The sequence below is a fragment of the Miniopterus schreibersii genome, assembly GCF_964146895.1.
Source record: "Miniopterus schreibersii genome assembly, chromosome: 1".
NCBI lineage: Eukaryota > Metazoa > Chordata > Mammalia > Chiroptera > Miniopteridae > Miniopterus > Miniopterus schreibersii.
The window spans coordinates 72,298,828-72,326,552 of NC_138101.1; the positions used below are offsets into that span (position 1 = coordinate 72,298,828).

General features: G+C 39.0%; 1 protein-coding gene across 4 annotated transcripts; it reads right to left on the reverse strand.

The window, feature by feature from the left end:
* On the reverse strand, positions 1 to 27,725 carry LOC308560101 (uncharacterized protein). 4 transcript variants are annotated; one of them, XM_081143715.1, is made up of 5 exons: positions 27,622 to 27,725; positions 24,579 to 24,760; positions 20,890 to 20,996; positions 20,430 to 20,586; positions 1 to 10,926 (listed from the first exon to the last, which is right to left on the reverse strand). In XM_081143715.1, the coding sequence occupies exon 5, from the start codon at positions 10,412 to 10,414 to the stop codon at positions 8,237 to 8,239; it is 2,178 nt and encodes a 725-aa protein (XP_080999841.1). In that variant the 5' UTR covers positions 10,415 to 10,926; positions 20,430 to 20,586; positions 20,890 to 20,996; positions 24,579 to 24,760; positions 27,622 to 27,725; the 3' UTR covers positions 1 to 8,236. The 4 variants fall into 4 exon arrangements, 3 of the variants coding, with proteins under 3 accessions (XP_080999841.1, XP_080999843.1, XP_080999842.1); XM_081143717.1 differs by having other exon boundaries at positions 24,579 to 24,726; positions 27,622 to 27,691; XM_081143716.1 differs by lacking the exon at positions 27,622 to 27,725 and adding an exon at positions 25,185 to 26,680.

Consider the following 27,725-nt stretch of genomic DNA (forward strand, 5'->3'; position numbering starts at 1 on the left):
GAGAGTAAATGACTTTTATTGAATAATGTTGTGAGGAAAATTATTGACAGGGAAGGGGGGAGCAAGTGTCAGAGGCTATGGGAAAACGGTATCATCACCAGGTGGAAATGACAAAATGAAGAGGCAAAAAATAAAACCTGAAAGCTTCCAAAGACAATATTTATTTGCTTCAGATGTTTCTTTCCTAAAGCTAGCCATTACTCAAGTCCTAAACATTTTGTGTGGTTCAGACATTTTGACAGCAACCACTACTGTTGCCTTGTGAATGACTTGGTAGCTGGTGTAACTAATCCACAGCTCACTCAGTCGGTTAAGACACAGAACTATTGCGTTTGTCCTTGTATTTGCTCTGTGGTCATGCATTACAGAGTTCACGTGACAAAGCATTTTGTAACACTTGTAACAGTTTACACTTTGGTCATCGGTTTCCAAGTAGAACTTCAACGTGTTCAGAATCACTCCTCGGTTGGGTAAATAGAATGAGCTTCCAGGACAGGCTACATATTTTGCTGCTGTTGAGTTTTGGATAAAAGTTTAGAAACAAGCTTTTCAGGCAGAGATTAAAGACTTGGTCTGGACGTTTGCTTCTATGACTACTATGATGATACATCAGGATTTTAATGAACTGACATCACAGTTTCCTTAGAGTATTTGGAAAAAGTAGTTAAAACACAAAATGTCCCTATGTCTTCTATTAATGCAAGAAAATGTGTGCTGTCTGGTGACATACAAAAAAGCTCTAAGTCAACCACAAACAGCATCTCCATTTAGATTTCCTTCATACATTGTGAATTACAACGTCCTCAATCTTTAACGGAAAAGTAGATATGAGTGAAACCCACTTTATAGACTGGAGCTCACAGGTCTTTAAGGTAGTAAGAATCAACCCATCATTTCACACACAGACCAGGAAGAAAAACAAAACAGCATAAAGTAACATGAGAATGGAATCACACTTCTCAAAGTATCTCAAATACTGTCAATATAAAATAGGATACATTCTAAGTAATTGTACATATCCAAACATCCATCCCCTTGATATTTTGAAGCACAGTATTAAAAAATTATCTAGTTTTTAAAACTTGAAAAAATTCTCTAGAGTAAGTTTTCTGATTTAGACTAATACTTGAAAACTATTATTAACATTCAACTTTGAAATCTCTGATATTTTAAAATTAATTTTCTGTTACATACTCTAAATTTTTTTACATCTTTAGAGAGACTTTCAGGCATAAATTATTTGGGCTTTTGTGAAGTGTATATTGTGGACAAAAGATTTTCATTCTATGCTTTGAACATAGAGATCCACCACAGTGTGAATTCCCTGATAGACAGTGAGGGTGCAGGTTCAGGTACATGGTTTCCTACAATCTTCCTTTCTAAGGTTTTATTTTACTATGAATTCTCACACATCGAATAAGCTTTGAATGCTGAAACAAGGGCTTTCCACATTCTTTACATTTATATTGTTTCTCTTTAGAATGAATTCTGATTTTGAGTAAGGTTTGCAAACTGGGTAGAACTTTGTCACTTTTTTATATTTGTTAGGTTTGTCTCCAATGTGAATTATCAGATGTTGAGTAGTTTTCAGGTTAAAGGTATTTTACGTCCTTGGTTAAGTTTATTCCTAAGTATCCTATTTGTTTTGTTGCAATGGTAAATGGGATTTTTTATTTTTTAGTTTCTCTTTCTGGAGAGTTCATTATTGGTGTTTAAAAGTGCCATTGATTTCTGGGTGTTAATTTTGTATCTGCTACCTTGCCAAATTCATTTATTAAATCTAGTAGTTTTTGGTGGAGTCTTTAAAATTTTCTATATATAATATCATGTCATCTGCCAATAATGAGTTTTATTTCCTCCTTTCCAGTTTGGATGGCTTTTATGCTTTCTTCTTGTCTGATCACTGTTGCTAGGACATCCAGTACTATGTTGAATATGAGTGGTGAAAGTGGACACCACCCTGTCTTGTTCCTGATCTTAGGGGAAATGGTTTTGCTATTTGCCCATTGACTATGATGTTGGCTATAGGTTTGTCTTATATGGCCTTTATTATGTTGAGGTATGATCCCTGTATTTCCACTTTGCTGAGAGTTTTTACCAAAAATGGGTGTTGGATTTTGTCAAATGTTTGTTCTGCATCTATGGATATCATCCTGTGATTTTTGTTTTTCAATTTGTTTATGTGATGTATCACAAATATTGATTTGCAAATCTTGTACCAGCCTTGCATCCCTGGAATAAATCCCACTTAGTCATGATGTATGATCTTTTTAATGTACTGCTGGATCCAATTTCCTAATATTTTGCTGAGGATTTTAGCATCTACTTTCATCGGGGATAATGGCCTGTAATTCTCTTTCTTTGTAGGGGCTTTATCTGGTTTTGGTATTAGACTAATGTTGGCTTCATAAAAAGAGTTTGGAAGTTTTTCTGCCTCTTGGATTTTTTGGAACAGTTTGAAGAGGACAGGTGTTATTTCTTGATTGTTTGGTAAAATTCCCTGTGAAGCCCTCCGGACCAGGGATTTTGGATGCTGGGAGTTTTTCTACTACTGCTTCAACTTCATCAGTAGTTACCTACGTATTCAGGTTTTCTGACTCTTCCTGATTGAGTTTTGGAAGGTTGTAGTTTTCTGAGAATTTGTCCATTTTGTCCAGGCCATCCAGCTTGGCGGCATTTAGTTCTTCATAGTATTTTCTTAAAATCTTTTGTATTTCTGTTGGGTCAGTTGTTACTTTACCTCTTTGGTTTCTGACTTTATTTGGGTCCTCTCTCTTTGTTCCTTGATGAGTCTGGCTAAAGGTTCATCAATCTTCTTTTTTCCATGAACCAGCTCATGCTTTCATTGGTCTTTCGTATTGTTTTTCAGTCTCTATGTCATTTATTATTCCTCTGATCTTTATTATTGTCCTCCTTCTACATAGTCATGGGGTTTTGTTGTTGTTGTTCTCTTTCTAAGTCTTTAAGTTGTAGGATTGCAAAATATATTAGAAAATATTTTTTGTTGTTGTTTTTCCAGGTAAGCCTGTAGTATTATCAACTTACCTCTCAGGATTGTTTCTTGGTGTCCCACAGATTTTGGGTTGTTGTGTGCTCACTTCCATTTGTTTCCAGGAAATTTTTTCTTTCTTTCTTCGTCTCTTTGAAAACCCATTCCTTTTTAAATAACATGCTATTTAGCCTCCATGTGTTTGAATGCTTTTTAGTGTTTTTATTGTAGTTGATTTCTAATTTCGTGCCTCTGTGGTCCGAGAAAATGCTTAATATGATTTCAACCTTCTTGAACTTGTAGAAGCTTGTTTTGTGTCCCAAAGTAAGATTTATCTTTAAGAATGTCCCATGTGCACTTGAAAAGAATATAAGTTCTGCAGCATTGGGGTGGAATGTTCTTTAGATGTCAGTTAAATCCATCTCATCTAGTGTGCCATTTTGGGTCACTGTTTCCTTGTTGAATTTTTGTCTGGAAACTCTATCCAGTAATGTCAGTGTGGTGTTAAAGTCCCTACTGTGACTGTATTGCTGTCGACCTCACACTTAAAGTCCTCCAGAAGTTTTTTTATACATTTAGGTGCTCCTATATTGGGTACATATATGTTTATCACGGCTACATCCTCTTGTTGGATGAATCCCTTAAGTATTATGCAATGACCTTTCTTGTTTCTCTTTGTGGTCTTCATTTTGAAGTTTTTTTTCATTTCCATTTGCATGGGAAAATTTTATTCATCCCTTCACTCTCACCGTGTTCTGAGATGGGTCTCTTGCAGACAGCATATATGACGGTCATGTTTTCTTATCCATCCACTTATCCTATGTCTTTTGTTTGGAGCATTTCCTCCATTTATGTTAAACGTTATTACTGGTAGTTATTTACATATTGCCATTTTATTTTTTTATGCGTATGATTCCCTTTCTATTTCAACTCCTTAATTCAGCAGTCCCTTGAACATTTCTTGGAATGCTAATTTGGTGGTGATAAAATCCTTTACCCTTTTTTTTGTCTGGGAAGCTCTTTATTTCACCATCTATTTTGAATGATAGACTTGCTGAAAATAATCTTGGTTTCAGATCCTTGCTTTTAATTACCTTGAATACTTTATGCCATGCCCTTCTGGCCTGGAGAGTTTCTGATGATAAATCAACTGACAGCTTTATGGGAACTCCTTTGTGGGTAACAGATTGGTTTTCTCTTACTGCCTTTAATAGTCTCTCTGTCTTGAATTTTTGGCATTTTAATTATAATTTGTCTGGATGGCGGCCTTTCTTCTTACTTGGGACTCTTTCTGCAACCTGAACTTGTGTGACTTTTTCCTTCACCAGGTTAGGGAAATGTTTGCCATTTTCTTTTTCAAAAAGGTTCCTAACCATTGCTTAATTCCTACCTCTTCTGGAACTCCTATGATGCGAATATTTACATTTCATGCTGTCCCACAGCTCCCATAAACTCCTCTCCAGGTGTTTTTTTTGTTTGTTTGTTTGTTTTTGGATCTCTGATTTTGTTCTACCCCATCTTCTAATTCACTGATTCGATCCTCAGCTTCCCCTAAACTGCTGTTCTTCCAATTTTTTATTTTTACTACATCATTCTTAATTTCCTTCATAGTTCCTTATATTTTCTTATGATGTCGAGCATCCTTATGATCAGTATTCTGAATTCTATATCTGCTACATTGCCTATCTCCATTTCATTCAGCTCTTCTTTGGGAGAATAATTTTCTTCTTTTCTTTAAGGCTTGTTTTTTGTCTCCCCATTTTGGCTGCCTGCTTGGAATTTGTTTCTATATATTAGATTTGCTAGAACTCCCACTCTTTAGGATGGTGTCTTGTGCAAACCAATGTCAGATGCTCTCTGTGACAGGCCTTGAGTACCCTGTTTGAAGCTTTCCACACTCCTCTTTTCTCGCTGGGTGTGCTTAACAATGCCTTACTATTAAAAGACAACTAACCAAACATTCTGATATAATGTCTCTCAAAGATATTGTTGAGACACTCAATGCTGAAAATATCCACAGTAACTAGTTTATCAAATGAGAACTATATTGTCAGATAATTACTCCATCAAATGTCTGAAGTATATCAAGAATGAATTAACATGAAGAATGTTGTAGGGTTTTTTTAAATTTACTGAAATGGTAATTCAACTAATCTTTTCCATTGTTATGAGAATTAGTTCCTTAATTAAAAAAGTTAAATAATTAGGAGGTTTCTTATTTGAAGAATTCTTAGAAATTCTAATTCTAAACAATAATAACCACCCATTGCAGTGTGAGTAAAAGTCTACCTAGTGACATGAGTTTCCTTTGCAAGGAACTGTATTTTCTTGAGAAACAAAAACATATCTTAAAATCTTACAATTTCAAGAATAAACTTCTTTGCTACTTAAAAAACCCTAAATAGTAATAGTCTAAAATAATTTTTTACAAAGTCAAAGGATGTCACCTCATGAGAGGAAGAAATGTAGTACAATATAAACAGTATAAGGTGGTCACATTAATACAACTTACTATGTCAGATTTTGTGCTAATTAATCATTATTTCTAGATACCAACTTAAAAAAAGAGTATCCTAACATATTCAAGATATATTATTTAATGGAATTAGCAAGTAGTTTTAAAATATCTTCTTGATTACAAATAAAATAGGAATTTTTGCCTCTTTTTCAACAAGTATTTCATTAAATTCAAAAGAAACAGAAAGCCTTGCAACTAAAACTACAAGGAGAAAGCAATAAGAAAAAAAAGCTTCTTTTTAAAAAATTCATTATGCTTTATTGGTGAAAATAAGTTCACATAAAGACTAAACAAACGTGACCAAACAATCATGTGACCATTTGTAAAAATACACATTACATTTAAATAAAAAGTGTTTCTCTACTTCGAATTTAATGACCTCATTGCTGGGATTTCTTCGTTTTTTTAAAATAGAGGCTACTTATTTAGCAAATATAGATATACAATTACATTATGCATTTTGGGATGAGTTGTTTATACTTTCTCACATATACCCTATCGCTTTTTTGTTCTAACCAAATGAAGTAATGCTCATTGTTTCTATCTATGACTACTGTGAAGACACATCAGAATTTTAATGAACTGAAATCATATTTTCCTTAGAGTATTTTGAAAAACTAGTTAAAATACGTAATGTCCCTGTCTTACATCAATGCAATAAAATATACCCTGCATAGTGTGCCATACAACAAAGCTCTAAGTCAACCACAAATGGCATCTCCATTTAGACTTTCTTCATACATTGTGAATTACAATGTCCTTGATCTATAATGGAAAAGTAGATATGAGTGAAATGCACCTTACAGACCAGAGCACACACATCATTAAAACGTCAAGAATCAACCCCATGACTTCACACATACACCAGGAAATAAAAAAACAGCAGAAGTAGGTAATATGAGAGTGGAATCACATTAATATTTCCTTCTCACAGAATAACAAATACTATCAACCTAAAATAAGATACACGCTAAGTAATTACACATATCCAAACATCCATTCCACTGATATTTAAAGCACACTAACAAGTAATTTTTTAGTTTTTAAACTTTGGAAAAATCTCTGTAGTAAGTGGTCTTAGAGTAATACCAGAAAACCATTATTTATTAACATTCAACTGTGTATTCTCTATTTTAAAATTCATTTTCAATGATGTACTTTCCTAAATTTTTTACATCTTTAAAGTTAATTTCATGCATAAATTATTTGGGTTTAGTGATTGTATATTGTGGACAAAGGTTTTCATCCTTTACTATGAATGTAGTGTTCTGTCCCAGGGTGCACCCCCTGACAGACAGTGAAGGTATAGATCCAGCTATAAGGTTTCCTAAATCTTCCTTTTTAAGGTTTTGCTCCACTACGAATTCTCACAAGTCGAATAAGCTGTGAAGGGTGAAAGAGCAGTTTTCCACATTCTAAATATTTGTACTGTTTCTCTTTAGAATAAATTCTGATTTTGAGTAAGGTTTGCATACTGGGGAGAGTTTTGCCACACGTTTTGTATTTGTTAGATTTCTCTCCAATATAAATTATCAGATGCTGAGTAAGGTATAAATAAGGACTAAAGACTGCCACACTTTGTACACTCTTAAGGCTACTCTTTAGTATAAATTCTTTAATGTTGAATCAGACTGGAATAATGGTTAAAGGTTTTACCAAAGCCTTCACATTTTTACTGTTTCTTTCCAGCATGAATTCCCCAATATTAAGTATCAAGCACAGGTTAAAGGCTATGCAACAATTTCTACATTTGTAACAATTCTGTCCAGTATGAACTCCTTCATGTTGGCTAAGACACCACTGCTGAATAAAGGCCTTTGCACATATACTATATTAATAAGGTTTCTCTCAAGAATGAATGCTTCTTTCATGTATGGTAAGACATGAATGGCACTGAAAGGCATTATAACATTTTGCACATGCGTAAAGATTAACTACAGCAGGAATTCTCTGGTTTTGAGTATGTTCTGCATGCTCACAAAATCTTTGCTACATTCTTTGCAAGTTTTCTTCCTATTATAAATTCTTCTCTTATGTACAATAAACTATGAATGTCATTTAAAGGATTTGCCACATGCTCTAAATATGTAGGGCTTCTCTCCACTATGATTTGTCCCATGACCATAAGACACCAATGATCACGAAAACTTTCGCCACATTCTTAACATTTGAAACGCTTCTATTTAGATTGATTTAATTGATTCTTAGAAAACTTGAATGTCAAGATTTTTCCAAACTCCTTTACATCTTTTAGGTTTCTCTCCACTATGAATAACCTGATGATACATAAGCTTTAGGGAGTGATGAAAGGTTTGCCACATTCACATTTGTAAGGATTCTTTTGAAAATGAATTATCTGTTGTCTAGTAAAATTTCAGTGCCAATCAGTTTTTATCACACTTATTACATCAGTCAAGTATCTAAAATGAATTCTCTCATGTACAGTAAGACATGAATGGTGTTTTGAGAATTTGCTCCATTTCTAACATTCTTAAAACTTATCTGTAGATTTTTTATTTATTTTATATTTCTGATATTGAGTAAGTTTTGAGTGCTGGTAAAAGACTTTACCACACAGTATGAATTTTCTTATATTCAATAAAAACTTAACACTGATTAAAGACTTTGTCACATTTCCTACATTCATAAGACTTCTCTCCAGGATGAATTCTCTAGTGCTCAGTAAGTTTTAAGGACTGAGTAAAGGAGTTGTCACATTACCTACATTTTTATAGTTTCCCCCCAGTATGAATACTCCAATGTTTAATAAGGGCTGAGGATTTGTTAAAGGATTTGCCACATTCTGTATATTTGTAAGGATTCTCTGCAGTATGAATTGTATGATGCTTAGCAAGAGTTGAGGACCGGTTAAAGGCTTTGCCACATTCTGTACACTGATAAGGCTTCTCTCCAGTATGAATTCTCTGATGTTTAGCAAGAGTTGAGGACGAGTTAAATGCTTTTCCACATTCTCTACACTTATAAGGCTTCTCTCCAGTATGAATTCTCTGATGGTTAGCAAGAGTTGAGGACCAGTTAAAGGCTTTTCCACATTCTCTACATTTATAAAGCTTCTCTCCAGTATGAATTCTATGATGGATAGCAAGAGATGAGGACCGGTTAAAGGCTTTGCCACATTCTCTACATGTATACGGCTTCTCTCCAGTATGAGTTTTATGATGTTCAGTAAGGTATGAGGACCGGGTAAAGGCTTTCCCACATTCTCTACATTTATAAGGCTTCTCTCCAGTATGACTTCTATGATGGATAGCAAGAGATGAGGACCGGTTATAGGATTTGCCACATTCTCTACATGTATACGGCTTCTCTCCAGAATGAATTCTATGATGTTCACTAAGGTTTGAGGACCGGGTAAAGTCTTTGCCACATTCTCTACATTTATAAGGCTTCTCCCCAGTATGAATTCTCTTATGGTTAGCAAGACTTGAGGACCACTTAAAGGCTTTGCCACATGCTCTACACTGATAAGACTTCTTTCCAGTATGAATTCTCTGATGGTTAGCAAGACTTGAGGACCACTTAAAGGATTTGCCACATTCTTTACACTGATAAGAGTTCTCTCCAGTATGAATTCTATGATGGTTAGCAAGACTTGAGGACTGGAAAAAGGCTTTTCCACAATCTCTACACTGATAAGGCTTCTCTCCAGTATGCATTCTCTGATGGTTAGCAAGAGTTGAAGACCAGTTGAAGGCTTTTCCACATTCTCTACACTTATAAGGCTTCTCTCCAGTATGCATTCTCTGATGATTAGCAAGAGTTGAGGACAGGTTAAAGGCTTTTCCACATTCTCTACACTTATAAGGCTTCTCTCCAGTATGAATTATCTGATGGTTAGCAAGATTTGAGGACTGGTTAAAGGCTTTTCCACATTCTCTACACTTATAAGGCTTCTCTCCAGTATGAATTCTGTGATGGTTAGTAAGGTTTGATGAATGGCTAAAGGTTTTGCCACATTCTCTACATTTATAAGGCTTCTCTCCAGTATGAATTCTTTCATGTTTAGCAAGAGTTGAGGCCTGGTTAAAGGCTTTGTCACATTCTTTACATTTATAAGGCTTCCCTCCAGTATGAATTCTTTCATGTATAGAAAGATGTGAATGCGATTTAAAGGCTTTGCCACATGCTTTACATTTGTAAGGCTTCTGCCCAGTATGAATTATCTGATGTTTCATAAGACCTGAAGGCCAATAAAATGACTTACCACATTCTTTACATTTGTAAGATTTTCCTCCAGTATGTCTTGTCTTATGTCTATTGAAATTGAACATGTGACGGACAACTGTACCCCTCAGATTACATTTGTAAGTTTCGTCCCAAATATAATTGTTCTCTTTTTCAATGTGATTTGAAGATAGCTGAAATAAGTTGATACATTTACTTTTTTGGTTTGTATTCTCCATATTTTGATTAACCTGGCATTTTCTGCGATTTGAAATTTGGTCAAATACTTTTCCACCTTCATAATGGTTCCCTGGAAGCTGAGTTCTCTGATGTCTCTTAGTATTTGACTCTTGGTGTAAGGTTTTCCAATGTCCATTGTATTCATAACTTCTGTCTCCATTACAAGTACTCAGTAGTACTTTAGAGAACAAATCTTCTATTCCTGGCTTTTGCAATAAGGTTTGATTTTCTTCAGATGACATAGCTGGGGGGAGAGATATTGTTTTGTTTCCCTTCACATCCCAGTGCTCCTCTATCTGCTCCAAAAATTGGACCAGAAATGGCTTAGAGACAGCAAGACCCAAGGAGACCATGTTCCTGTAGTTTTCCAACATCACATCCACATACAACATCTGCTGAACAGGATACAAGCAATCCCACTCCTCCTGAGTGAAATATACAGCCACATCCAGGAAAGTCAATGGTCCCTGTGAAGCAGCCATATTGTCCTGTTCCTTGTCCTGCTCTGGATTTTCTCAGATGACCTGATGTTGGGAAGTCATGTATGAATTATAAGAATGTGTCTTGCAAGTGTCACCACAGGTCATTTATCTGCCTCAAGCACAGTTAGTCAGGACGACCTGAAAATGCTGAAAGGGCCACTCTCTCCTGTCCTTTGTCACAGAAGGATCAGAAACAATCAGCTCCACTGTAGGAGGCACAGTAAGATTTCAATGTCTGCAGTGACCCTCTGCTTTCATATGTCTTGGAATGTGGTCTGAGATGCTCAGGTTTAAACCAGAAAGACTAAAACCATGGAGTCCAGCTTAACCTTCAATGCTCCATAGCCACTTCTTGTCTCAGAAAAAAGCTTCTTGACATCACTCTTGACAATGATTTTGGAATCGACTCCAAGAGCTTAGGTGACTAAAGCAAATGTAGACATGGAGGGACTGCATGAAACTGAAGAGTTTCTGCACAGGAAAGGAAGCAATCAACCAAATGAAAAGGTAACCTATAAAATGGAACAAAAATATTTGTAAATCATACATCAGATAAGGAGTTCATATCTAAAATATATAGGAACGCATACAAATCAGTAACCAAAAAAGCGTAGTACAATAAAAAATTATAAGGAAATAAATAGATCTTTTACACAACACACAAATGACCAACAGATACCTGAAAAAATACTCAATATCATTAATCACCAGGGAAATGCAAACCAAAACCATAATGAGATCTATTACATACCCGTTAGAATGGTTATTATAAAAAAACAAGTGATAGTTCTATGTATATACACAAAGGAAGATTATTCATCCATGAAAAGGAAAATCTGCAATTTGCAATGATGTGTATGGACCTGCTGGGTATTATATTAAGTGAAATAAGCCAAACATAGTACAAATGCTGTATGATCTTATAAATGGAATCTAAAATAGTCAAAGTTATAGAAGCAAAGACTACCAAAGCATTTTCCAGGGGCTGGGGATTGTTCAGGATAAAATGGGGAGATGGTGAAAGAGGATAACATTTCAGTTATACTGGATGAATAAGGTTGAGATATTTAATGTATAGTTTCATAACTATATTTAATAATATTGTATTGTGTACTAGAAATTTGCACAGTGGGTAAATCTTAATTGTTCTCACTGGCACAACTACGACAAAAAAAAAAAAAAAAGGTGTACTGGCGTAAATTGATAAAAATGTGAATTAGCTTGATTATGATCATTCCAAAAGAAATACATGTATCACAACAAGGTATACACCTTAAATACATGAAATTTTTAATTGGATCGGTGGTTTGGTGTCGACCTAGGAACCAGGAGATCAGTGTTCCATTCCCAGTAAGGGCACATGCCCAGATTTCAGAATCGATCTTCTGTAGGGCATGTACAGGGAGAGAGGCCAATCAATGACTGTCTCACATAGTTGATGTTTCTATCTCTCTCTCCCCCTCCCTTCTTCTCTGCAATGAATAAAAACATATTTTAAAAAATAAATCTGAAAGTGTGCTCAAGAAAAAATTCCAAATTACCCAAGAGAAATCAACGAGTCATGGCAACTCTAAATTGTACATAGAGCATCATAAAATCAAAATGAAAAGGGAACATGAGCAACAAATGTGAAATGACAGCCATGCCATCAGAAAGCCACATAGACATCAATTTCAGCTAGGACGAATGGGGAGGTTTACAGGTCACTCACCATCATCACCCTTATAGGCCAATTGTTAATCCTAGACCCAAGAAAATTTAGAAAACCATATTTAGGCAAGAAGAGTGAGGAAACACCCTGCCAAGCTCACATATAACAGGTAAAAAAAAAACAATGGAACTATCACCCTTCTTTGGGAAAGTCTACTTTTTTATTGTATATTCTTAATAAATGAATGGTGGGGTGAAAGTCCGTTGAAACATACCATCCTACTCTGAAGTGCAAAATAAGGAATTAAAGTCAGCAGTTTCTTAGCACCCACTTCAACATTTATGTCTCAAAATGTCCAGTAGGGTGTGATTTCATCAAATAACCTATAAGTCTTCAAGATGAGAAAACCACACAAACACATACATGACTACTTCAATTTACCTAACGAACACATTCATAGTACATGTCCTACTACCAAAGGCGTGGGCTGAGCACTGGTGAATGCAAAGATGAGCACAGCTCTCAGGGTTCTACAATCCCACTGAAAGGCAAAATATCCATGAGTAGGACAAGGAAATGAGAGAACTCATATCTGGATGTGGCTTTATTATGAAAGTTCTCAGCCTTGTTTCCAAAACTGAGCACTTAGAGCCTCATCCCAAAGGTCAGATCTACCACATGTCCCAGGAAGCAAGTGAAGAAGCTGAAGGTTCTGAGTAAAAAATTAAGTTCATTTCACTAAACGCTTGGTCATAGAGATTTCTTACGCTACCAAAGATATATGCAAAACAGTGGGATAGACAGTGTATACTCAGGAATCTTAAAAGATATCAGGAAAACATTATGGAATGTTTTGAATATGGTTTCTACTAAAAATTAAAGAAGTTTTTAATATGCTACAGACTCAATAACAAATACAGTGAATAACTGTGAAGTGGTGGGTACCATTTCAATAGAGAAAAAAAGGAAAAAAATATGAACATAATCATAAATAAGTACTACACAACAGAAGTCATCAATAACAGTTTAGAGTTAAAAAGGAATATCAGGATCCCCATGGGGTAACTTCCTTATAAACAGTACCATGCCATATAATTTGACTCAATTATTAGCAAAGTGGAAATGGGAGGCTTTGTGGCTAGCATGGAAATGTGGGAAAACGTCTTACTGATCCACCCAATGGTTCTCACCCAGGTAAGACTAATTCATGGACACTCCACAGAGAGGAAAATACTGTGTCTTGTTTTGATTTGGTTTTTGTCCCTATCTCATCTGATAAGATTGGAGTGTAAAAGTTTGTTGGCAGTAGTAGTGATTAAGTGTCCTCTCTGCTTACACTTGTTTTTTCACAGATGTGAGCAAAAGCAAACAAAATATTATTTATGAGCAGCAAAATATGTACAACTAATCTAACTACAACATACACTACGGGTACAATCTTGCTCTGACATACTGTGTCTTAGGCTTTCATTTTTTTAAAAAGCAGATTAAGAATACAGGGGTTGGTCATCAACTTTCAGAAGTCTGCTTCAGTAAATGGTCTCTGTTTCCTTAAGGAAAAAAAAGAGAAGACATAGACCAGGAAAACGGTACTGAAAGCCATTTCTATTTCATGCAAGAACAAAATACCTCCTTTCCCAATTTCTTCACTTGAAGAGAATTTCTTCTGAAGTAATAACGGATTTCTTAGACTGCAATCTTTGGTGCTGCAGAATACCAAATCATCCAGCTACCAGCCACTGGGATTTACGTCCTATTTAACAAACTTGCATTACCACAAGCTTCCTTGTCAAATCGTATCAACACTTAATATAATGAAAGTCAAATAGCACTTAGGAGAATTGATTGCTCCTATCACAAAGCCAGACTGAGAAGAGAGAGGACATACTTGAATCCAACCAGCTGTGCATACAGACCTTCCAATAGGATTTTAGAGACTGAGGATGCAAAGCTTATATATTAAATGTTATCGTGAAGTAATTACATCTTTTATGGAAGTTATTTTGCCTTTTATTTCATGTAAAAAATTCAGTAACCATTTATTTTGAATGTATTTGAATTTTTTATTATTTTTAAAAGAGTTTTAGTATTATATATAAATGAACATTACATTCAAAAACTACAGGTGAAAAGAAAAACAATCTTTCATTAACAGTAGGAAAAAGCCAGGGTTATGTTCCTATGGAATCTTTTAATTCATAAAGAAAATCAAATCAACATCATTTGATAGACATATGTATGGATATGCAACATAATGTATGATCATAAAGATTTGGAAAATATGTAGATCATATCAAATTCTGTCTTTCAGTAACTTCAGCTCCATGTGATGAAAATTCCCTAATATTCTATGTATCCCTGGGATGATGATAATATCCTTGATGGGAAGGGAGCTGTTTAACCTATCACATATTAGTCCTGCTTTATCAGGTTTATGTATTTCAGCTGTTAAGTACTTCAACAGGGGTTGTTCAAAACTGTGAGCCCCAAAATCTCACTGGCACTCACTGTTAGGACTAGCCTCTGAAATCTGTCCTGATGTCTTATTCCCTGTCTGGGACTGAGAGAAAGCAAAAAGTGACTGATTCTGCCTCTGTCCCTGGAAACTTGGCCCAGAATGAAGCTCTGAGGGGACTAGAGCGCCCTGAAGCTCCCCTTGCCTTCAGATTAAATAATGGGAAAGTCAAAATGGGCTGAGAAACCTAGAGACAGAGTAGTGGTTGTGCATCAAACAAACCCAGGGCACAGGGAGGTTCATTCCATTCTTTAAAGATCCTCTTTGGGAAACAGAAATCCAGTGATACTCTTATATCAACAAATGTGAATAAAATGGCAATAAATACCTATCAACAATACTTTAAATAAAAATGAATTGAATGCTCCAATCAAAAGTTACATGGAGGTTGAATGAATAAGAAAACATGTCCCTTACACATGCGTCTACAGGACACACTCTTCAGATTGAAAGACACGCAAAATGAAAGTAAAGGGATGGGAAAATATATTTCATGAGAATCGAAACAAGCAATCAAAAAGTTGGGGTAACAATACTTTTCCATGTGTTTGAGTTAGGAAGTTACCAATCTCCTCAGCTGGAGCAACTCACATTGATATTTCTCTTGTAAGCAGTGGATAATGAACAGCAGTCCCCAAAATAGGTATCAGTATGTGTCTTGTTTGTGATTTAGGTGCATTACTTTTCTTCTCAGGTAGATTTTATGCATGTGAAAGGAATAAAATGTGGCTGATAGTTCTGCATTTACCCTGGAGAGCATCATTATGCAAACGCCTAGAGCATGCTCAGGAAATATTGGTGACTTGACATTGTTTTGTCAGCCTTGGCACTCTCTTCCTCAGCTTAGCATTGCTTTTGTTCTCACCTTGCTGTGTCTCACCTGCCATAGATTATACGCCTGGGCCATGACTTTCTCTCTTTGTATATATAGGCTCTTCCCCAAAATAGCACCACAAATATTCCAATACTAATAGCTCCTGAAGATCTGAGAACTCTGAGAATGTTATTTCTACAAGCAGTTGTTTCTTTTGTCCTTCAGTCATTTGCTCTATCAATTTCAGTAATTACCTTCCACCCAAGTTTTGAAACCTACCCCCAATAGAATATTATTAGACAGATACAGACTTTCCTAAAATAGATTAATGATAAATATTAAATTTTTTAAGAATTGAGAGATTATAACAACATTAAAAAATAGTGGTTAATATTTTAAGCATGACTAACCTGTACTAAAAACTGTTGCAAATATTTTATATGTATTATGTCATTTATTCCTAACAACTCTATGAGGGTATTATCCCCAAAGCAAAGATTAACAAACTGAAGAACAGAAAGGTTAAATAAACTTTCCCAACTTAACCCATCTACTAACATTTGACAAAAAAATGAGTCATGTCTTTCTGACTCCAGGACCTGAGATATATGTTGATATGCATATTAGTAGGTATATCAAGTAATAACCATCTTACAATTCAAGCAAGTGCCATAAATCACTCAAGAACCTGAGATAAGGCACCAGTGAAAGTTTTGTTCAAGAAAATGTTGACATTTTATTGTCATTAGAAAAAGAGCTGACTTTTCTATAAAAGCAAAATAACATATTCCACACATTTTGAGATAACGTTTGATCATAGTCCTTTGCACTCTACTGAGGGAAAAAAAAAAAAAAAAGTCATTTAGATGGTGAAATCTGAACTGTGAAATGTAACTGAAAAAAAATCCTGGTTATAAAATCTTTCTCAAGTTACTTATGAAAATTTTTGAAACTCCCCACCGTAAGACACTTGTGTTAGTAGATCAAGTTTTATCACATATGACAAAATGGTGTTTGAGTGTGAAGGGAATGGAGAAGAAGGGACTTGGAGAAAGGACAGAAGGAGTATGTATCAGAAGAAAAACTGGTTAGAAAAATAACAGAGGAAGATAGAATTGCCTCCTAGATATCAAAGGAAGAGACATGGGGAAGTCTCTCCCTGAGAAAATTTCAGACGACAGGCAGCGTCTGCTGAAAAGTTTCAGAGAAGGCGGGAGACCCAAATACAATTGCCTAGATTGTTAACCACAGATGCAGCCCACAACCCAGAAAGAACAGGGCTTAGGACAATGACAGGGGTGCTCCTCAATGAGACTGTCCTCAATGTTGTACCCCTGACGAGCACCCCTGCAGTGCTGCCCAAACTCGCAGAAGAAGGTGAAAATCTGTGACTCCTTGGGAACACAAGGAGCCCACAGCCAGGAAAAGGGCCCTGAGATAAACACCTGGTTAAAAGTCTAGAGATGTGGTCCTTTGGGTCAATAAATTGACAACTTCTAAAATGAGCAGGAACACACATCATATTAACTCCTTGCATTAGTTATTGTTTCAATCAATTGCACGGGGTTTGGGGAGGTGGAGGTGGAAGATGGCACACAGGAGATAAATTCTGATGGCAAAACAATCATCAAAAAGCAAACTTTCTGATCACAAGATGCTCTGCAGTCCACGGTCTCAGGCTTAGGTGGTCAAAAGGCATGAGGCACTTTTTGAAATGTTCAAATAGCATCCCCAAGTCCCCTTCCCAAAGAACTTTCCCTTGGGCCTCCCTGTCACCAGTCTCAGATGCTTCAAAATCTGACAACTGCCCTGGCCGGTTTGGCTCCATGGCTAGAGCATCTGCCTGGGGACTGAAGAGTCCTGGGTTCCATTTCGGCCAAGGGCACGTACCTGTGTTTTGGGTTGCATCCCTGGCTCAGTCGGGAGTCAAACAATTGATGTGTCTCTCTCACAGTTGTGTGTGTCTCTCTCTCTCTCTTCCCCTCTTACTCTTTTTGAGAAGCACTGGAAAAAATGTCCTCAGATGATGATTAAAAAAAAAAAAAGACAACTTACCCAGGAGGGTTTTCTGCTCCATGAAACAGTATCTGCCTCAAAGCATGGGCTATACTGATGGTGCTGCGCCAACACTGGCTTTAGAGTCAGAATTTCAGAGCTTAAAGGGATCTTGTAAGTCACATAGTACAACTCTCTGGGGTCCGGAGGTTAAGTGACTTCCTTGAGGTCACCAGACTAAGCAGTGGAGAATCAGATATATTAAGCCAAGTTTGCTGGTGCCTCGTACTCAATCTGCCTGTGCTGTGTTGGAAGGACTGGTATCAGGGAATCCTCTCCCAAAGAGATCAGGTGAAAGATAAGCTCTTTGCCTCGGCTGCCCTATTCCCCAGACTATTTAGGAAGCTCCTTGTGTAACTTGGGTAAGTGACGCTCTACAGGTAGTTTCATGTAGTTGGGCTGGCAGATTTCTCTCGAATTTCACTTCCTGCTGGAAATGCAAGAGTCTCAGCACGAGACATACAATTTACCACAGTTCAAGCACATGAGTCAGGATAACATTTATGGGAAGGAGGTTTTTAAAAATGTCATCATGTGTACCTAACTGGGGTTTGATTTATCTTTTAGCCCTCACCAAGGATATTTGTTCATTGCTTTTCAGGGAACATGGAAGGGAGAGACAGAGAGAAACATCGATGTGAGAGAGGCACATTAATTCATTGCCTCTTTCACATGCCCAGACCAGTGCTGGGAATCAAGCCTGCAAACAAGGTCATGCCCTTGACCAGGATTCAAACCCGAGGCTCTTCAGTTGGCAGGCCAACCCTCTAAGCACTGACCCTAACCAGCGGGGACATGTGTACCTCTTCGAATGGCTAAAATCCAAAACACTAACACCACCCAATGCTGGAGAGAACTTGGAGCAACAGGAATGCTTATTTATTGCAGGTGGAAATGCAAACCAGCGCAGCCACTTTAGATAAGAGTTTGGCAGTTTCTAACAAAGCTAAACAGACTCTTACCCAACAAAACAATGAGCATGCTCTTTGGTTATTTGCCCAAAGGAGATGAAAACTTATTTCCACACAAAACCTGCACATGGATGTTTATAGCAATTTACTCGTAATTGCCCAAACTCTGAAGCAGCAAAGATGTTCTTCAGTAGCTGGTTAATAAATAAAGAGTGGTGCATGCAGACAATGGAATACTAATCAGTGTTGAAAAGAAGAGCTATGGAGCCATGAAAAGATGAGGAAGAACCTTAAGTACACATTGCTGAGTGAAAGAAGCCAGTCTGAAAAACATACATACTGTCTGATTCTAACTAGATGACATTCTGGGAAAGGCAAAATTAGAGAGACAGTAAATAGGTTAGTAGCTACCATGGGTACAAGAGGTGGTTAGGAGGGTCGAATAGATGGAACAAAGGTCATTGTTAGGATGGTACAATTACTCCCCGTGATACTGTCATGTCAGATCCAGGCATGAATCTGTGAAAACCCACAGTGAACCCTCAGGTAAACTACAGACTTCAGATAATCATGATGCATTGATATTGGTTCATCCATTGTAACAAGTATAACACAGGAAGGCAAGATGTTAATAATAAAGGACACAGTGCTGGAGAGAGTGGGTAAGTGGGGTTTCTTTATGCTCAACTTCTCTAGGAGCACAAAACTGCTCTAAAAAATGAAGGCTATTTTTTCAAAAGTAAACACTTCATATACAACAAGAATCTGGGTTGAATTCAACATAAATTGTTATTATGTTGATATATTTCTTGCTGTCACAAATTTCCAACGGAAAATTTTCTCATCGTTCAATCCAAGTCACTGAGGCCAGGTCCAAGGCTCCTGACTCACTATCCAGTGATTCAACAAATACTGTTTAAGCACAAGTCCATGCCTTTGTGGACAGTGCATTCTCCTGACAGCCTCACACATTTATGTTTGCCTGACATACTAGACAGTGTTTTAAAATGTTCCATGTGTTAATTCATTTAACACAATGAAACTTCAAGGAATGGGATATTCCTATCATCCATAAACAGATGTCAAAACTCAGGCTCCAAGAGGCTCAGTCACTTGCCCATAGTTATACAGACAGGAAGGTGTGGAAAAAACTGAGATCTGACTCCAGGCCATGTGGCTCCAAAGCACGTGCCCATCACCCCCATACCACGGCAGATAAAAAGTAAGGTAAAACTGAGGAATCCAAAGAGTGATTTCAGTTCTTCCAAAAAGCCCACAACTCGGTGGCAGAAACTAAGGAAACAAAAATGAACAGAATAAAATTAAATGCCCCAGGAATTCACTATGAACTAGCAATTGGCCCTGTGAGAAAGGGCTGGGAAGAGCAAGAAGGAAGCCTAAGTGAGACCCTTGGAGGTCACACTTCCCAGGAAGACTTCAGCTAAAAGATCCTTAATGGCAGAAGGTGGAGCAAAAAGGCTTTTGGAGAACTGAAGCTGGTTTGATAAACCCACCTGCATGTAAGGAAATGGTCCAAGGTCAGGCTTGCCTTGGTCAGATCAGAGACATTCCATACCAGGTGTTCTCCAGGTGTGGACCCTGGACCAGCAGCATAACCTGGGAACTTCATACTATGTAAATTCTCAGGTGTCTTTTTCCTAAAACTCCAGTTTTTGTGCTTGTTTTTTTAAATCCTCACCATAGAATTTTTTTATTGATTTTAGAGACATAAAGAGAAAACATCAATGTGAGAGAAAAACATCCATTGGTTGCCTCTTGTACATGCCCCAATCAGGGATTGAATCCACAACCTAGGTATATGCCCTGACAGGGAATCGAATTTACAACCTTATGGTGTATGGGTCAATGCTCCAACAAACCGAGACACACAGCCAGGGCTAAAACTCCAGGTTTTATAATCCAACCACAATGTGGCTTTCCTCAAAGATTAAATTTCTAACATTGCATTGGATCTGAGAATAAGTTTAATCTTGTTTCTGGGGTCCGAATACCATCCTTATCTTAGAAACAGACCCAACAGCAATTTCAAGCCAGGATGTTAGTCTTACCTGTGAAGGCGTTCATAAAAGTGGAGAGCGACCGCTTCAACATTTTGAAGAAAGGATCTCTGCACGGGTATTTCTGAGAGCCACACAGAACTGCGTGCTCAAGAATGTGCGGGACTCCGGTACTGTCCATGGCCGTGGTTCGAAACTGCACTGCACGCTACAGCCAGAAAAGAGCCAAGATGGGGCATGTTAGCTCACAGGGTCCAATAGCTTCCAAATGTGCCATCAGCTTGGATTACTGCAATTCACCATTTGAACACGGTAATCTCTCACAAAAATGTTTGCCAACTATAATGTACAGAATCACTGACTGCAACTGTCAACTTTACACAGCCGAGAACGTCAAGTCACTTTATCTTGTCTTTATATTTTCAGGGCACTGTCAGTACCATTACTTTAAACTATGGTGATGGCTCTAAGAAGAAACGTTTAAGAACGTGTTCTCAGGGTGCCCACTCACCTGAACAGGTTATTCGTGTCTTCTCGGGCCAGGTGCAAGTATCTCGCTCCTGTGCAATCATGGCTGAGCTTCACGGCGGGCAGGAACAGTTCAGGGACAGGCGATACCTGAATCAACAAGAACATGAGGCTAAACTCAAATGGAAAGGCATCCAGAACAGTTACGCTAAATCCACTACGGGACCTGGCTGGTCTGCCTTAAACTAGGACAATACTGCAACACCAGCCTGAGGGTGCTGGAGGCACATCAGGAGCCACCAGTCCAAATCCCAAATCTTACCCATGAGGAAAGTAAGAGCTAGGCTGACGATGGTACACACTTTTCCTTTTTAGCATGCTTACTATTAACCAGACATTTTCTAAACAGCTCATGGTCACCCAGTGAGGGAGCTGTTCTCACCCATTACAGATGAAAACACTGAGGCTCAGAAAGAGAACCACTCTTCAAGATTCAGACCCCTTCTGTCACACCAGGCCACCAGAGGAATGAGGGCTCTCACTTGGGATGTCAGAATGACACAGCATAGGGACTTGGATCCGAAAATAGAAAATACCAGGTGGCCAGGAAGCCAAGTTAAACCAGGGATTGAGAAGGTACTGGGATAAGCTGACCATAAGAATGTCACCACCTCTCTACTCCCTACTCAAAACTCAGAGATAGCTGATTTTACCCCCCCTCCTAACTGCCTATGTAAACCACTGACCCACATGACCAGTTATCTAAGTTTGATCGCTCTATGACCTTCCTAGGGAGGTACAAGCAATGAGCAGTCTGCCCTCTTGCCTTTACAGTGCAGGAGTGGAGATAGCTGCCAAGAAACCTGACAGGAGGAAGTCACCTGACCTTGACTGGAAAATTCCACAAGTCAGCCTTTTTGCCCAAGCCCACTTTGTACCCAGTTTATAAAAGCTGCCAAGCAGTGCCAGCTCCAGAGCCCGTTCAGAGGGCTTTCCGTTCCACTGTGCTCCCTCCCTTGTGCTCAAGCATAAGCTTATTAAAATCTGTCTGGAAATTTCTCTGGGGTTTCCTCTCAAGTTCTATCTTGAGGAGCCCAAGAACCCCAATGTGATAACAAGAACAATTCTCAGGTAAATGCTGGAATGGGCCTTAGTCTGGGGCAGCAGGGATGCTTGGGGACTGGCTTGGTCTCATCTACTTTGTGAGAAGTTCCCAGCACTGAGGTGGGAATGTCAGCAGTTGCTTGTTCCTAATGGGAGGGTCCAGGATGGTACAATAAAAAGAAACACACCCTCCCAGAAAGTGGGCATCTCTTTCTGTGTCAGCCTTCATGAAAATCTCCACAGTCCTCAGTACTGAAGCTGCCCTCTCATCCACCTGTGCTGGAGCCCCTCTCCTTCAATCACGACACCGTGTCACAGTGACACTCACACCGCTATCTCACCACTTTTCAGAGACTGTGACAGTAACTTTTCCACATTGACACAGCAAGTTACTAGGAGGGCAGAGTTTAGAACTGGGGGGGGGGGGCAGAGCCATAATTTATAGCTATTACATTATTTATATCTCAGAACTTACTGTACTTTATAAGAGATGATCAATGTGTTAAATCAGTTAGTACAGTGAGATGTCTGCCTCGTAACAGCTTTCATGGTAACTATTTCCCGAACAAAGATGACATGGTTTCTCATAGCTTCTGATATCATTGTAATTAACCTCATTATTAACAATAGGAAGGGAGCTAAGGAAGGCCAAACAGTATAGACATGCCATTGTGCAGTTTTGCCAGGAAACTGCAGTTTCATGCTCTCCAGGAAGCCACCAGTCTATTCCCTGCAGATGGCTGGGGAAGGGTCTGGACAGGGGGTGAACAGAGGCATGCCCAGTAAAGTCTGGATGAAACAGGAAAGGTACTTGCCTGTCAGTCACACCTGGTAACCAGTCACTGGCAAGAATAGGTGTGGCTACTTTAAGGTGAAAAATTTGAAAAATTTAATCCCCAAAACAAGGGACCCTCAAAATCATTTGGTCTGGTCCTGCCAAGGCAGCCGCAGGCAGGACTCAAACTTCAATAAATCTAGGAGTTTTTTTTCATAGCTAATTCTTAAGTTCATAATTTTGAATGGCCATGAATGGGACTGTCATCATAAATATCCAAATGGCCCTTGGCAGAAAAAAGGTTCCCAGGCCTAAACAAAAGAACTCACTCTCTCTTGAGCTCTTGGTTAACACTCTCTTGGCTCCTGGCCCTTGGGCTTGCTCTTGGTTCTCTTGGGACTCTTACTGAAAAGGGCGCACTCTCTTGGCTCCCCTGTATTTGCTCACAAGGCCCACAACCATGTGGACCCCATCACAAGGGACTAATGAACTGCCATTAAACTAATGCTAAACCAGACCCAATTCCAACATGGAATGAAAACTTTGGACACTGGGTTTGTTTTTTAGCTCTACTGCATCCCCAGCTGCATTTCTTCTAGGACTGGAGTAAGGGAAATGGGACTTTGGAAACCCACGGATGTAATTCCACGCAAATAAAAATCACTCATCCCCCCATGCAAGTCTCAGAAAATTCTTTTTCTCAAGATACTGTAAGGACTCCAACCCCAATACTAAGTGGAAAAAAGGATACCCCACTTCCACTGATAACATTTCCATAAAACTTGAAAAATAATTGAAGACAGAGGTTTGAGGAACCTAATCATTTCACAATACGTGTAAATCAAACCATCATGCTGTACACCTTAAGCTTGGACAGTGATGGATGTCAATTATTTCTAAAATAAAACTGGGGGTGGGGAATAACCTTGAAAAATAAAAGAACCCACTCTTCTGAATAAAGCGCTCATGACCATACTGAGTAGGAATCCTAATCCCTTTGCATGGCTTTTAGGGTTCACCCTGTCATGACTCACCATTCCAGGACTTTGCTTTGCAGCAGACCTGCATCATTGGCTCTACCTATGTTGCCCTACAGAATGATGGTAACTTTCCTTCTGAACTTAACCAGCCCCTTTTCTCTATAAACACCTCCTTCTCCAGGAACTTTCCCATCCTGCCACTGAGCAGCTACCCTCTCCTCCTGCCTTCCTTTTGATCTCTGCAATTCCATCAGGAATTTGTCACACTATTTCTGTATTACGGTAGAACAGATCCTCTAGCATGTGACCTGCTTGCCTTTGTCTGTGTCAGCATGTCAAGCACAGTAGGAAGCCAACAACCAGCCCATTATGTGAAGCACATATTTCTCAATTATTGCACTAAGGAAAAAAAGAAATTCAAAAGTTTAAGCAAATCAAGAACAAAATTAAAACCCATTTTAACATAAGTGAATATAGAACCACAATCTCTTTCCCATAATTCTGAAACTCAAATGGCTCAAGAAAAGAAAGTTTGGGGTATGTTACAGCAAACTCATTTGATGGTAAAACTTGACCTCAATGGATGTGGGCACTCATAGTCTTCAGGTATCACACTCAGTGTGGACTGTCAGATGTCAGCGTGCAGAAACATTAATGAGTTTGACTTACTTTCTACAAATCTGAAGGGGTTCAGGGAAAGGATTGATTGGGAACCTAGGTAGGAAGTCCTTTCATTTACAAACTCCACTCACTTGAGCACCTAACAGTGAAGCAGGAGGAAGCCATGTCCCTCAGAAAACAGACGAAAGCAGATCAGGGGTCTACCCTAAAGGCCCTCACATGCTCTCACTGAAGTAGTAGGTCAGGCCTTACCTGGCTCACAGTGAATCCATGGATGATCTTTCCAACCTGGTATTGCCACGCCCTCTCACAGGCTTTGGTGCTACTCCATCTCCCCGCTCGTAGGTCGGCACTGCTACGTTTATGGAAAGTCATCAAAGGTAGAGGCCTTGCAGGGAAACTGGCTCACACAGTTTGGCAACATAATGAAAACACTGTCATATGACAAAGATAATTCCAAGAAACATTAAACCTTGCATCTTCCAAACACACTCCAGAAAACTAATTTCTAGCAAAGTTCCTTCAATTTTAATGATCTTTTATGTCAACTCAGCTAAAGCTTTTAACAACAACTCATAATTAACCACCGGAAACCTTTACTTATACAGGTCCATAAATAACTATAATTATGACACAATTTCCCTTAGTTGCATTAAAAACTCTCATGTCAAAATGTTTTTGTCCATCACAGTATCTCAATAAACTCAAACTACAGTGAAGTCCAATGACACACCTACCAAATGGGGAAAAGTAAGAAGTATAGTATTACCCAAAACTCTCACAATGCTACTGGGAGTGAAAACTGGAACAGCGACTATGAAACAGCATTTAGCATTATTGAGACAGCAGTTCACTCACCCTGACATGCAGGGATCCCCTGTTTTTCAAAGTTCGCCTTCTGCCACTTCACTTTAGGAGACCTACACAGTACCTGTTTCACTAACCAAAAGAAATCCCAAAGGGATTTTTGTGTTTTTTTTTTGGAAAACTCTTAATTGGATAGCATCCTGCCTTTGTTCTGCAGGACCCATTACAGAGGCAGCAAGCAGGGAGAGTGGCCCCACCAAGCTCCTTTCCTGGGAAACACTCAGTATCTCAGCATCATGTCACCAGAGCTTTGAGCTGTGTCTGTGAGCATCTATACTCGACTTATTTTGTGCATTCTGGCTTTTATTATGTTAGTGTTATTTTAGGTTTTATGCGTTAATTGGTACAATTTAGTCGGTTATTTTGGGGGTTTGGGACAGCTCAAAAATTTTCCACATGAATTAATGGTAACTGCTTTTTGCTTTATGCCATTTTGGCTTAGAAAAAGTTTCACAGGAACGTTCTACTTTAGGACCGTGGGAGAAACCTGTAGATGTCCTGGAAACCAGGACTGGAGCATCAGCACACATATATAACAAGGTTGGCACCATTTCTGAGTCCACCAACCCAGATGTCCACTATCAGAAAATGGATAAATTGTGCACTATTTAAACAATAAACTCAGCAACAAGAACAGATTACAACTACATGACACAAAAATGTGGGTCAACTAATGCTGAACCAAAATATAAAAATACAAAGGATAAAAACAGTGTTCTTCTAAACAGGTATTGTTCAAACAGGTAATACTGGATTGTAGGAGCGTATATAGATGGTAAAACTATATATATAGGAAAGCAAGGAGCTACTTTCTGTAAACCAGGAGAGAGATTACATCTAAAGAGGGAGGGAGAGTTATGACCAATTAATGGCAATTTTAAACTGGGTAATGGTGACACAACTGATTTTTAAATAAATTTTTCTCAACTGTATTATGTGTTTATGGGATTGTCTACATTAATATATGTGACAAAAATATTTCTTTTAAAGATATGTACAGAGAAGAAAAAATACTCAGTCACTATCAGGCAGTATTATGGAGATGCTATCATCAGCCAACATTTCCTTGTTGATTTAGCAAATTCTAGAATTGTGGGATATTTTAATAAGTTATTTACCATCGAGAACCCAACTACCAAAAGCAAAAACAGCCAAGTGTATGACTGTCACGGCCAACATGGGCTCTCCTCCCATACACTTTCTGGTAGCCAACTACACAGATGAACAATGCTCCAAGACCAGAGGACACCCAAACACACACTCCTTTATTTCTCACCTGTGCTAACAGCACCATTAATTAAACAAGGTTTTGTGAATTAGCATGAAACTAAACTTAGCTTTTTTAAATAAGTAAAATGTTCTACTTCACAAACTCGTAGGATATGACACTCATTCACCCTTGAAAACTAAATGTAATCTTTTTCCATAAATATAGTCATTTGTAAAAGTTCAAATCCTGGAGGCTACAATTTTATTAAAACATAGCAGCTTAAATTTAAGTACTTCCCGTGGAAGCCTGAGGTATCTTAAGGACTCTAGGCCCACAGCAAAAAAAGGGGGGCAAACGTATTAATGGGACCCACAAACTTCCAGTGACTTTCATCATACATATTAAACCCACATCAATGACCACCTTCACTTCAAAAGCCTTGACAATCTGCACACAGGGCCACCCACTAAGGTCCCAGAGGGAAATGGGGTCACAGGACAGCTCCGTGGTCCTGGCCTGCTTTACTCCACAGGCTTATCTCCCTGCATCACCCCAAACCTGGTTCCTGGACAGGAACTCCCTCCCTTGGGGTGGGGTGGGGGATAGGTTACTGGGCAGGAGAAGCCATGGGCGCGGGGCAGCAGTCCCATCAGGAGGGACTAAGAGGGTCTGTCACCCAGGCCCTGAAAGGGTTTTCAGGCTGGGGTCCTGGCTCTTGGAGTCTAGCAGCCCCACATGAGGTGGTCTAAGGTTACTGGGGGCAGGGATGTGTATCTCGGGGTACAAGAGCGTCAGTAGAGATGTCTCAGGCTACAGGAGCCACAGGAGCAGAGTCTCGGGTTCCCGGAGCCGAGGAGAGTGGTCTCAGGGTACGGAAGCCCCAAGAGAGGGGTCTCGGGTTCCAGGAGCCACGGGAGAAAGGCCTCGGGGTACGCGAGGCCCCTGCGAGGAAGTCTAGTCGTCCGGGAGCGGCAGGAGAGTGGTAAGGGGGAACAGGTGCCCAGAAGAGGGGTCTCGGGTACAAAAGCCGCGGGCGAAGGGTCTCGGGTTTCCGGAGCCCACGGCGAGGGGCATGGGGGGGGGGAGCTGTGGCGCGGCACCTTCTTTCCAGACGAGACAGTGAAGCCTCCCGCCCCCGCCCCGCCACCTACCAGCACCCCCACCGCCCCTCTCCTCCTCCTCCCTCCCTCCCTTCCTTCCGCCAGCCCCACGTCTCACCCCAAACTCAGCCACCACAGAGCAACCGGAACACGCCCACTGCGGCGCCACGTGGCGTGTGACCCCCGCGGGGTCAGCGCTGGGCCTCTCACTTTTCCTGGCGC

Excerpts from the sequence above, each read along its gene's own strand:
- LOC308560101 (XM_081143715.1), bottom strand. The coding sequence starts at position 10,414 with ATGGCTGCTTCACAGGGACCATTGACTTTCCTGGATGTGGCTGTATAT.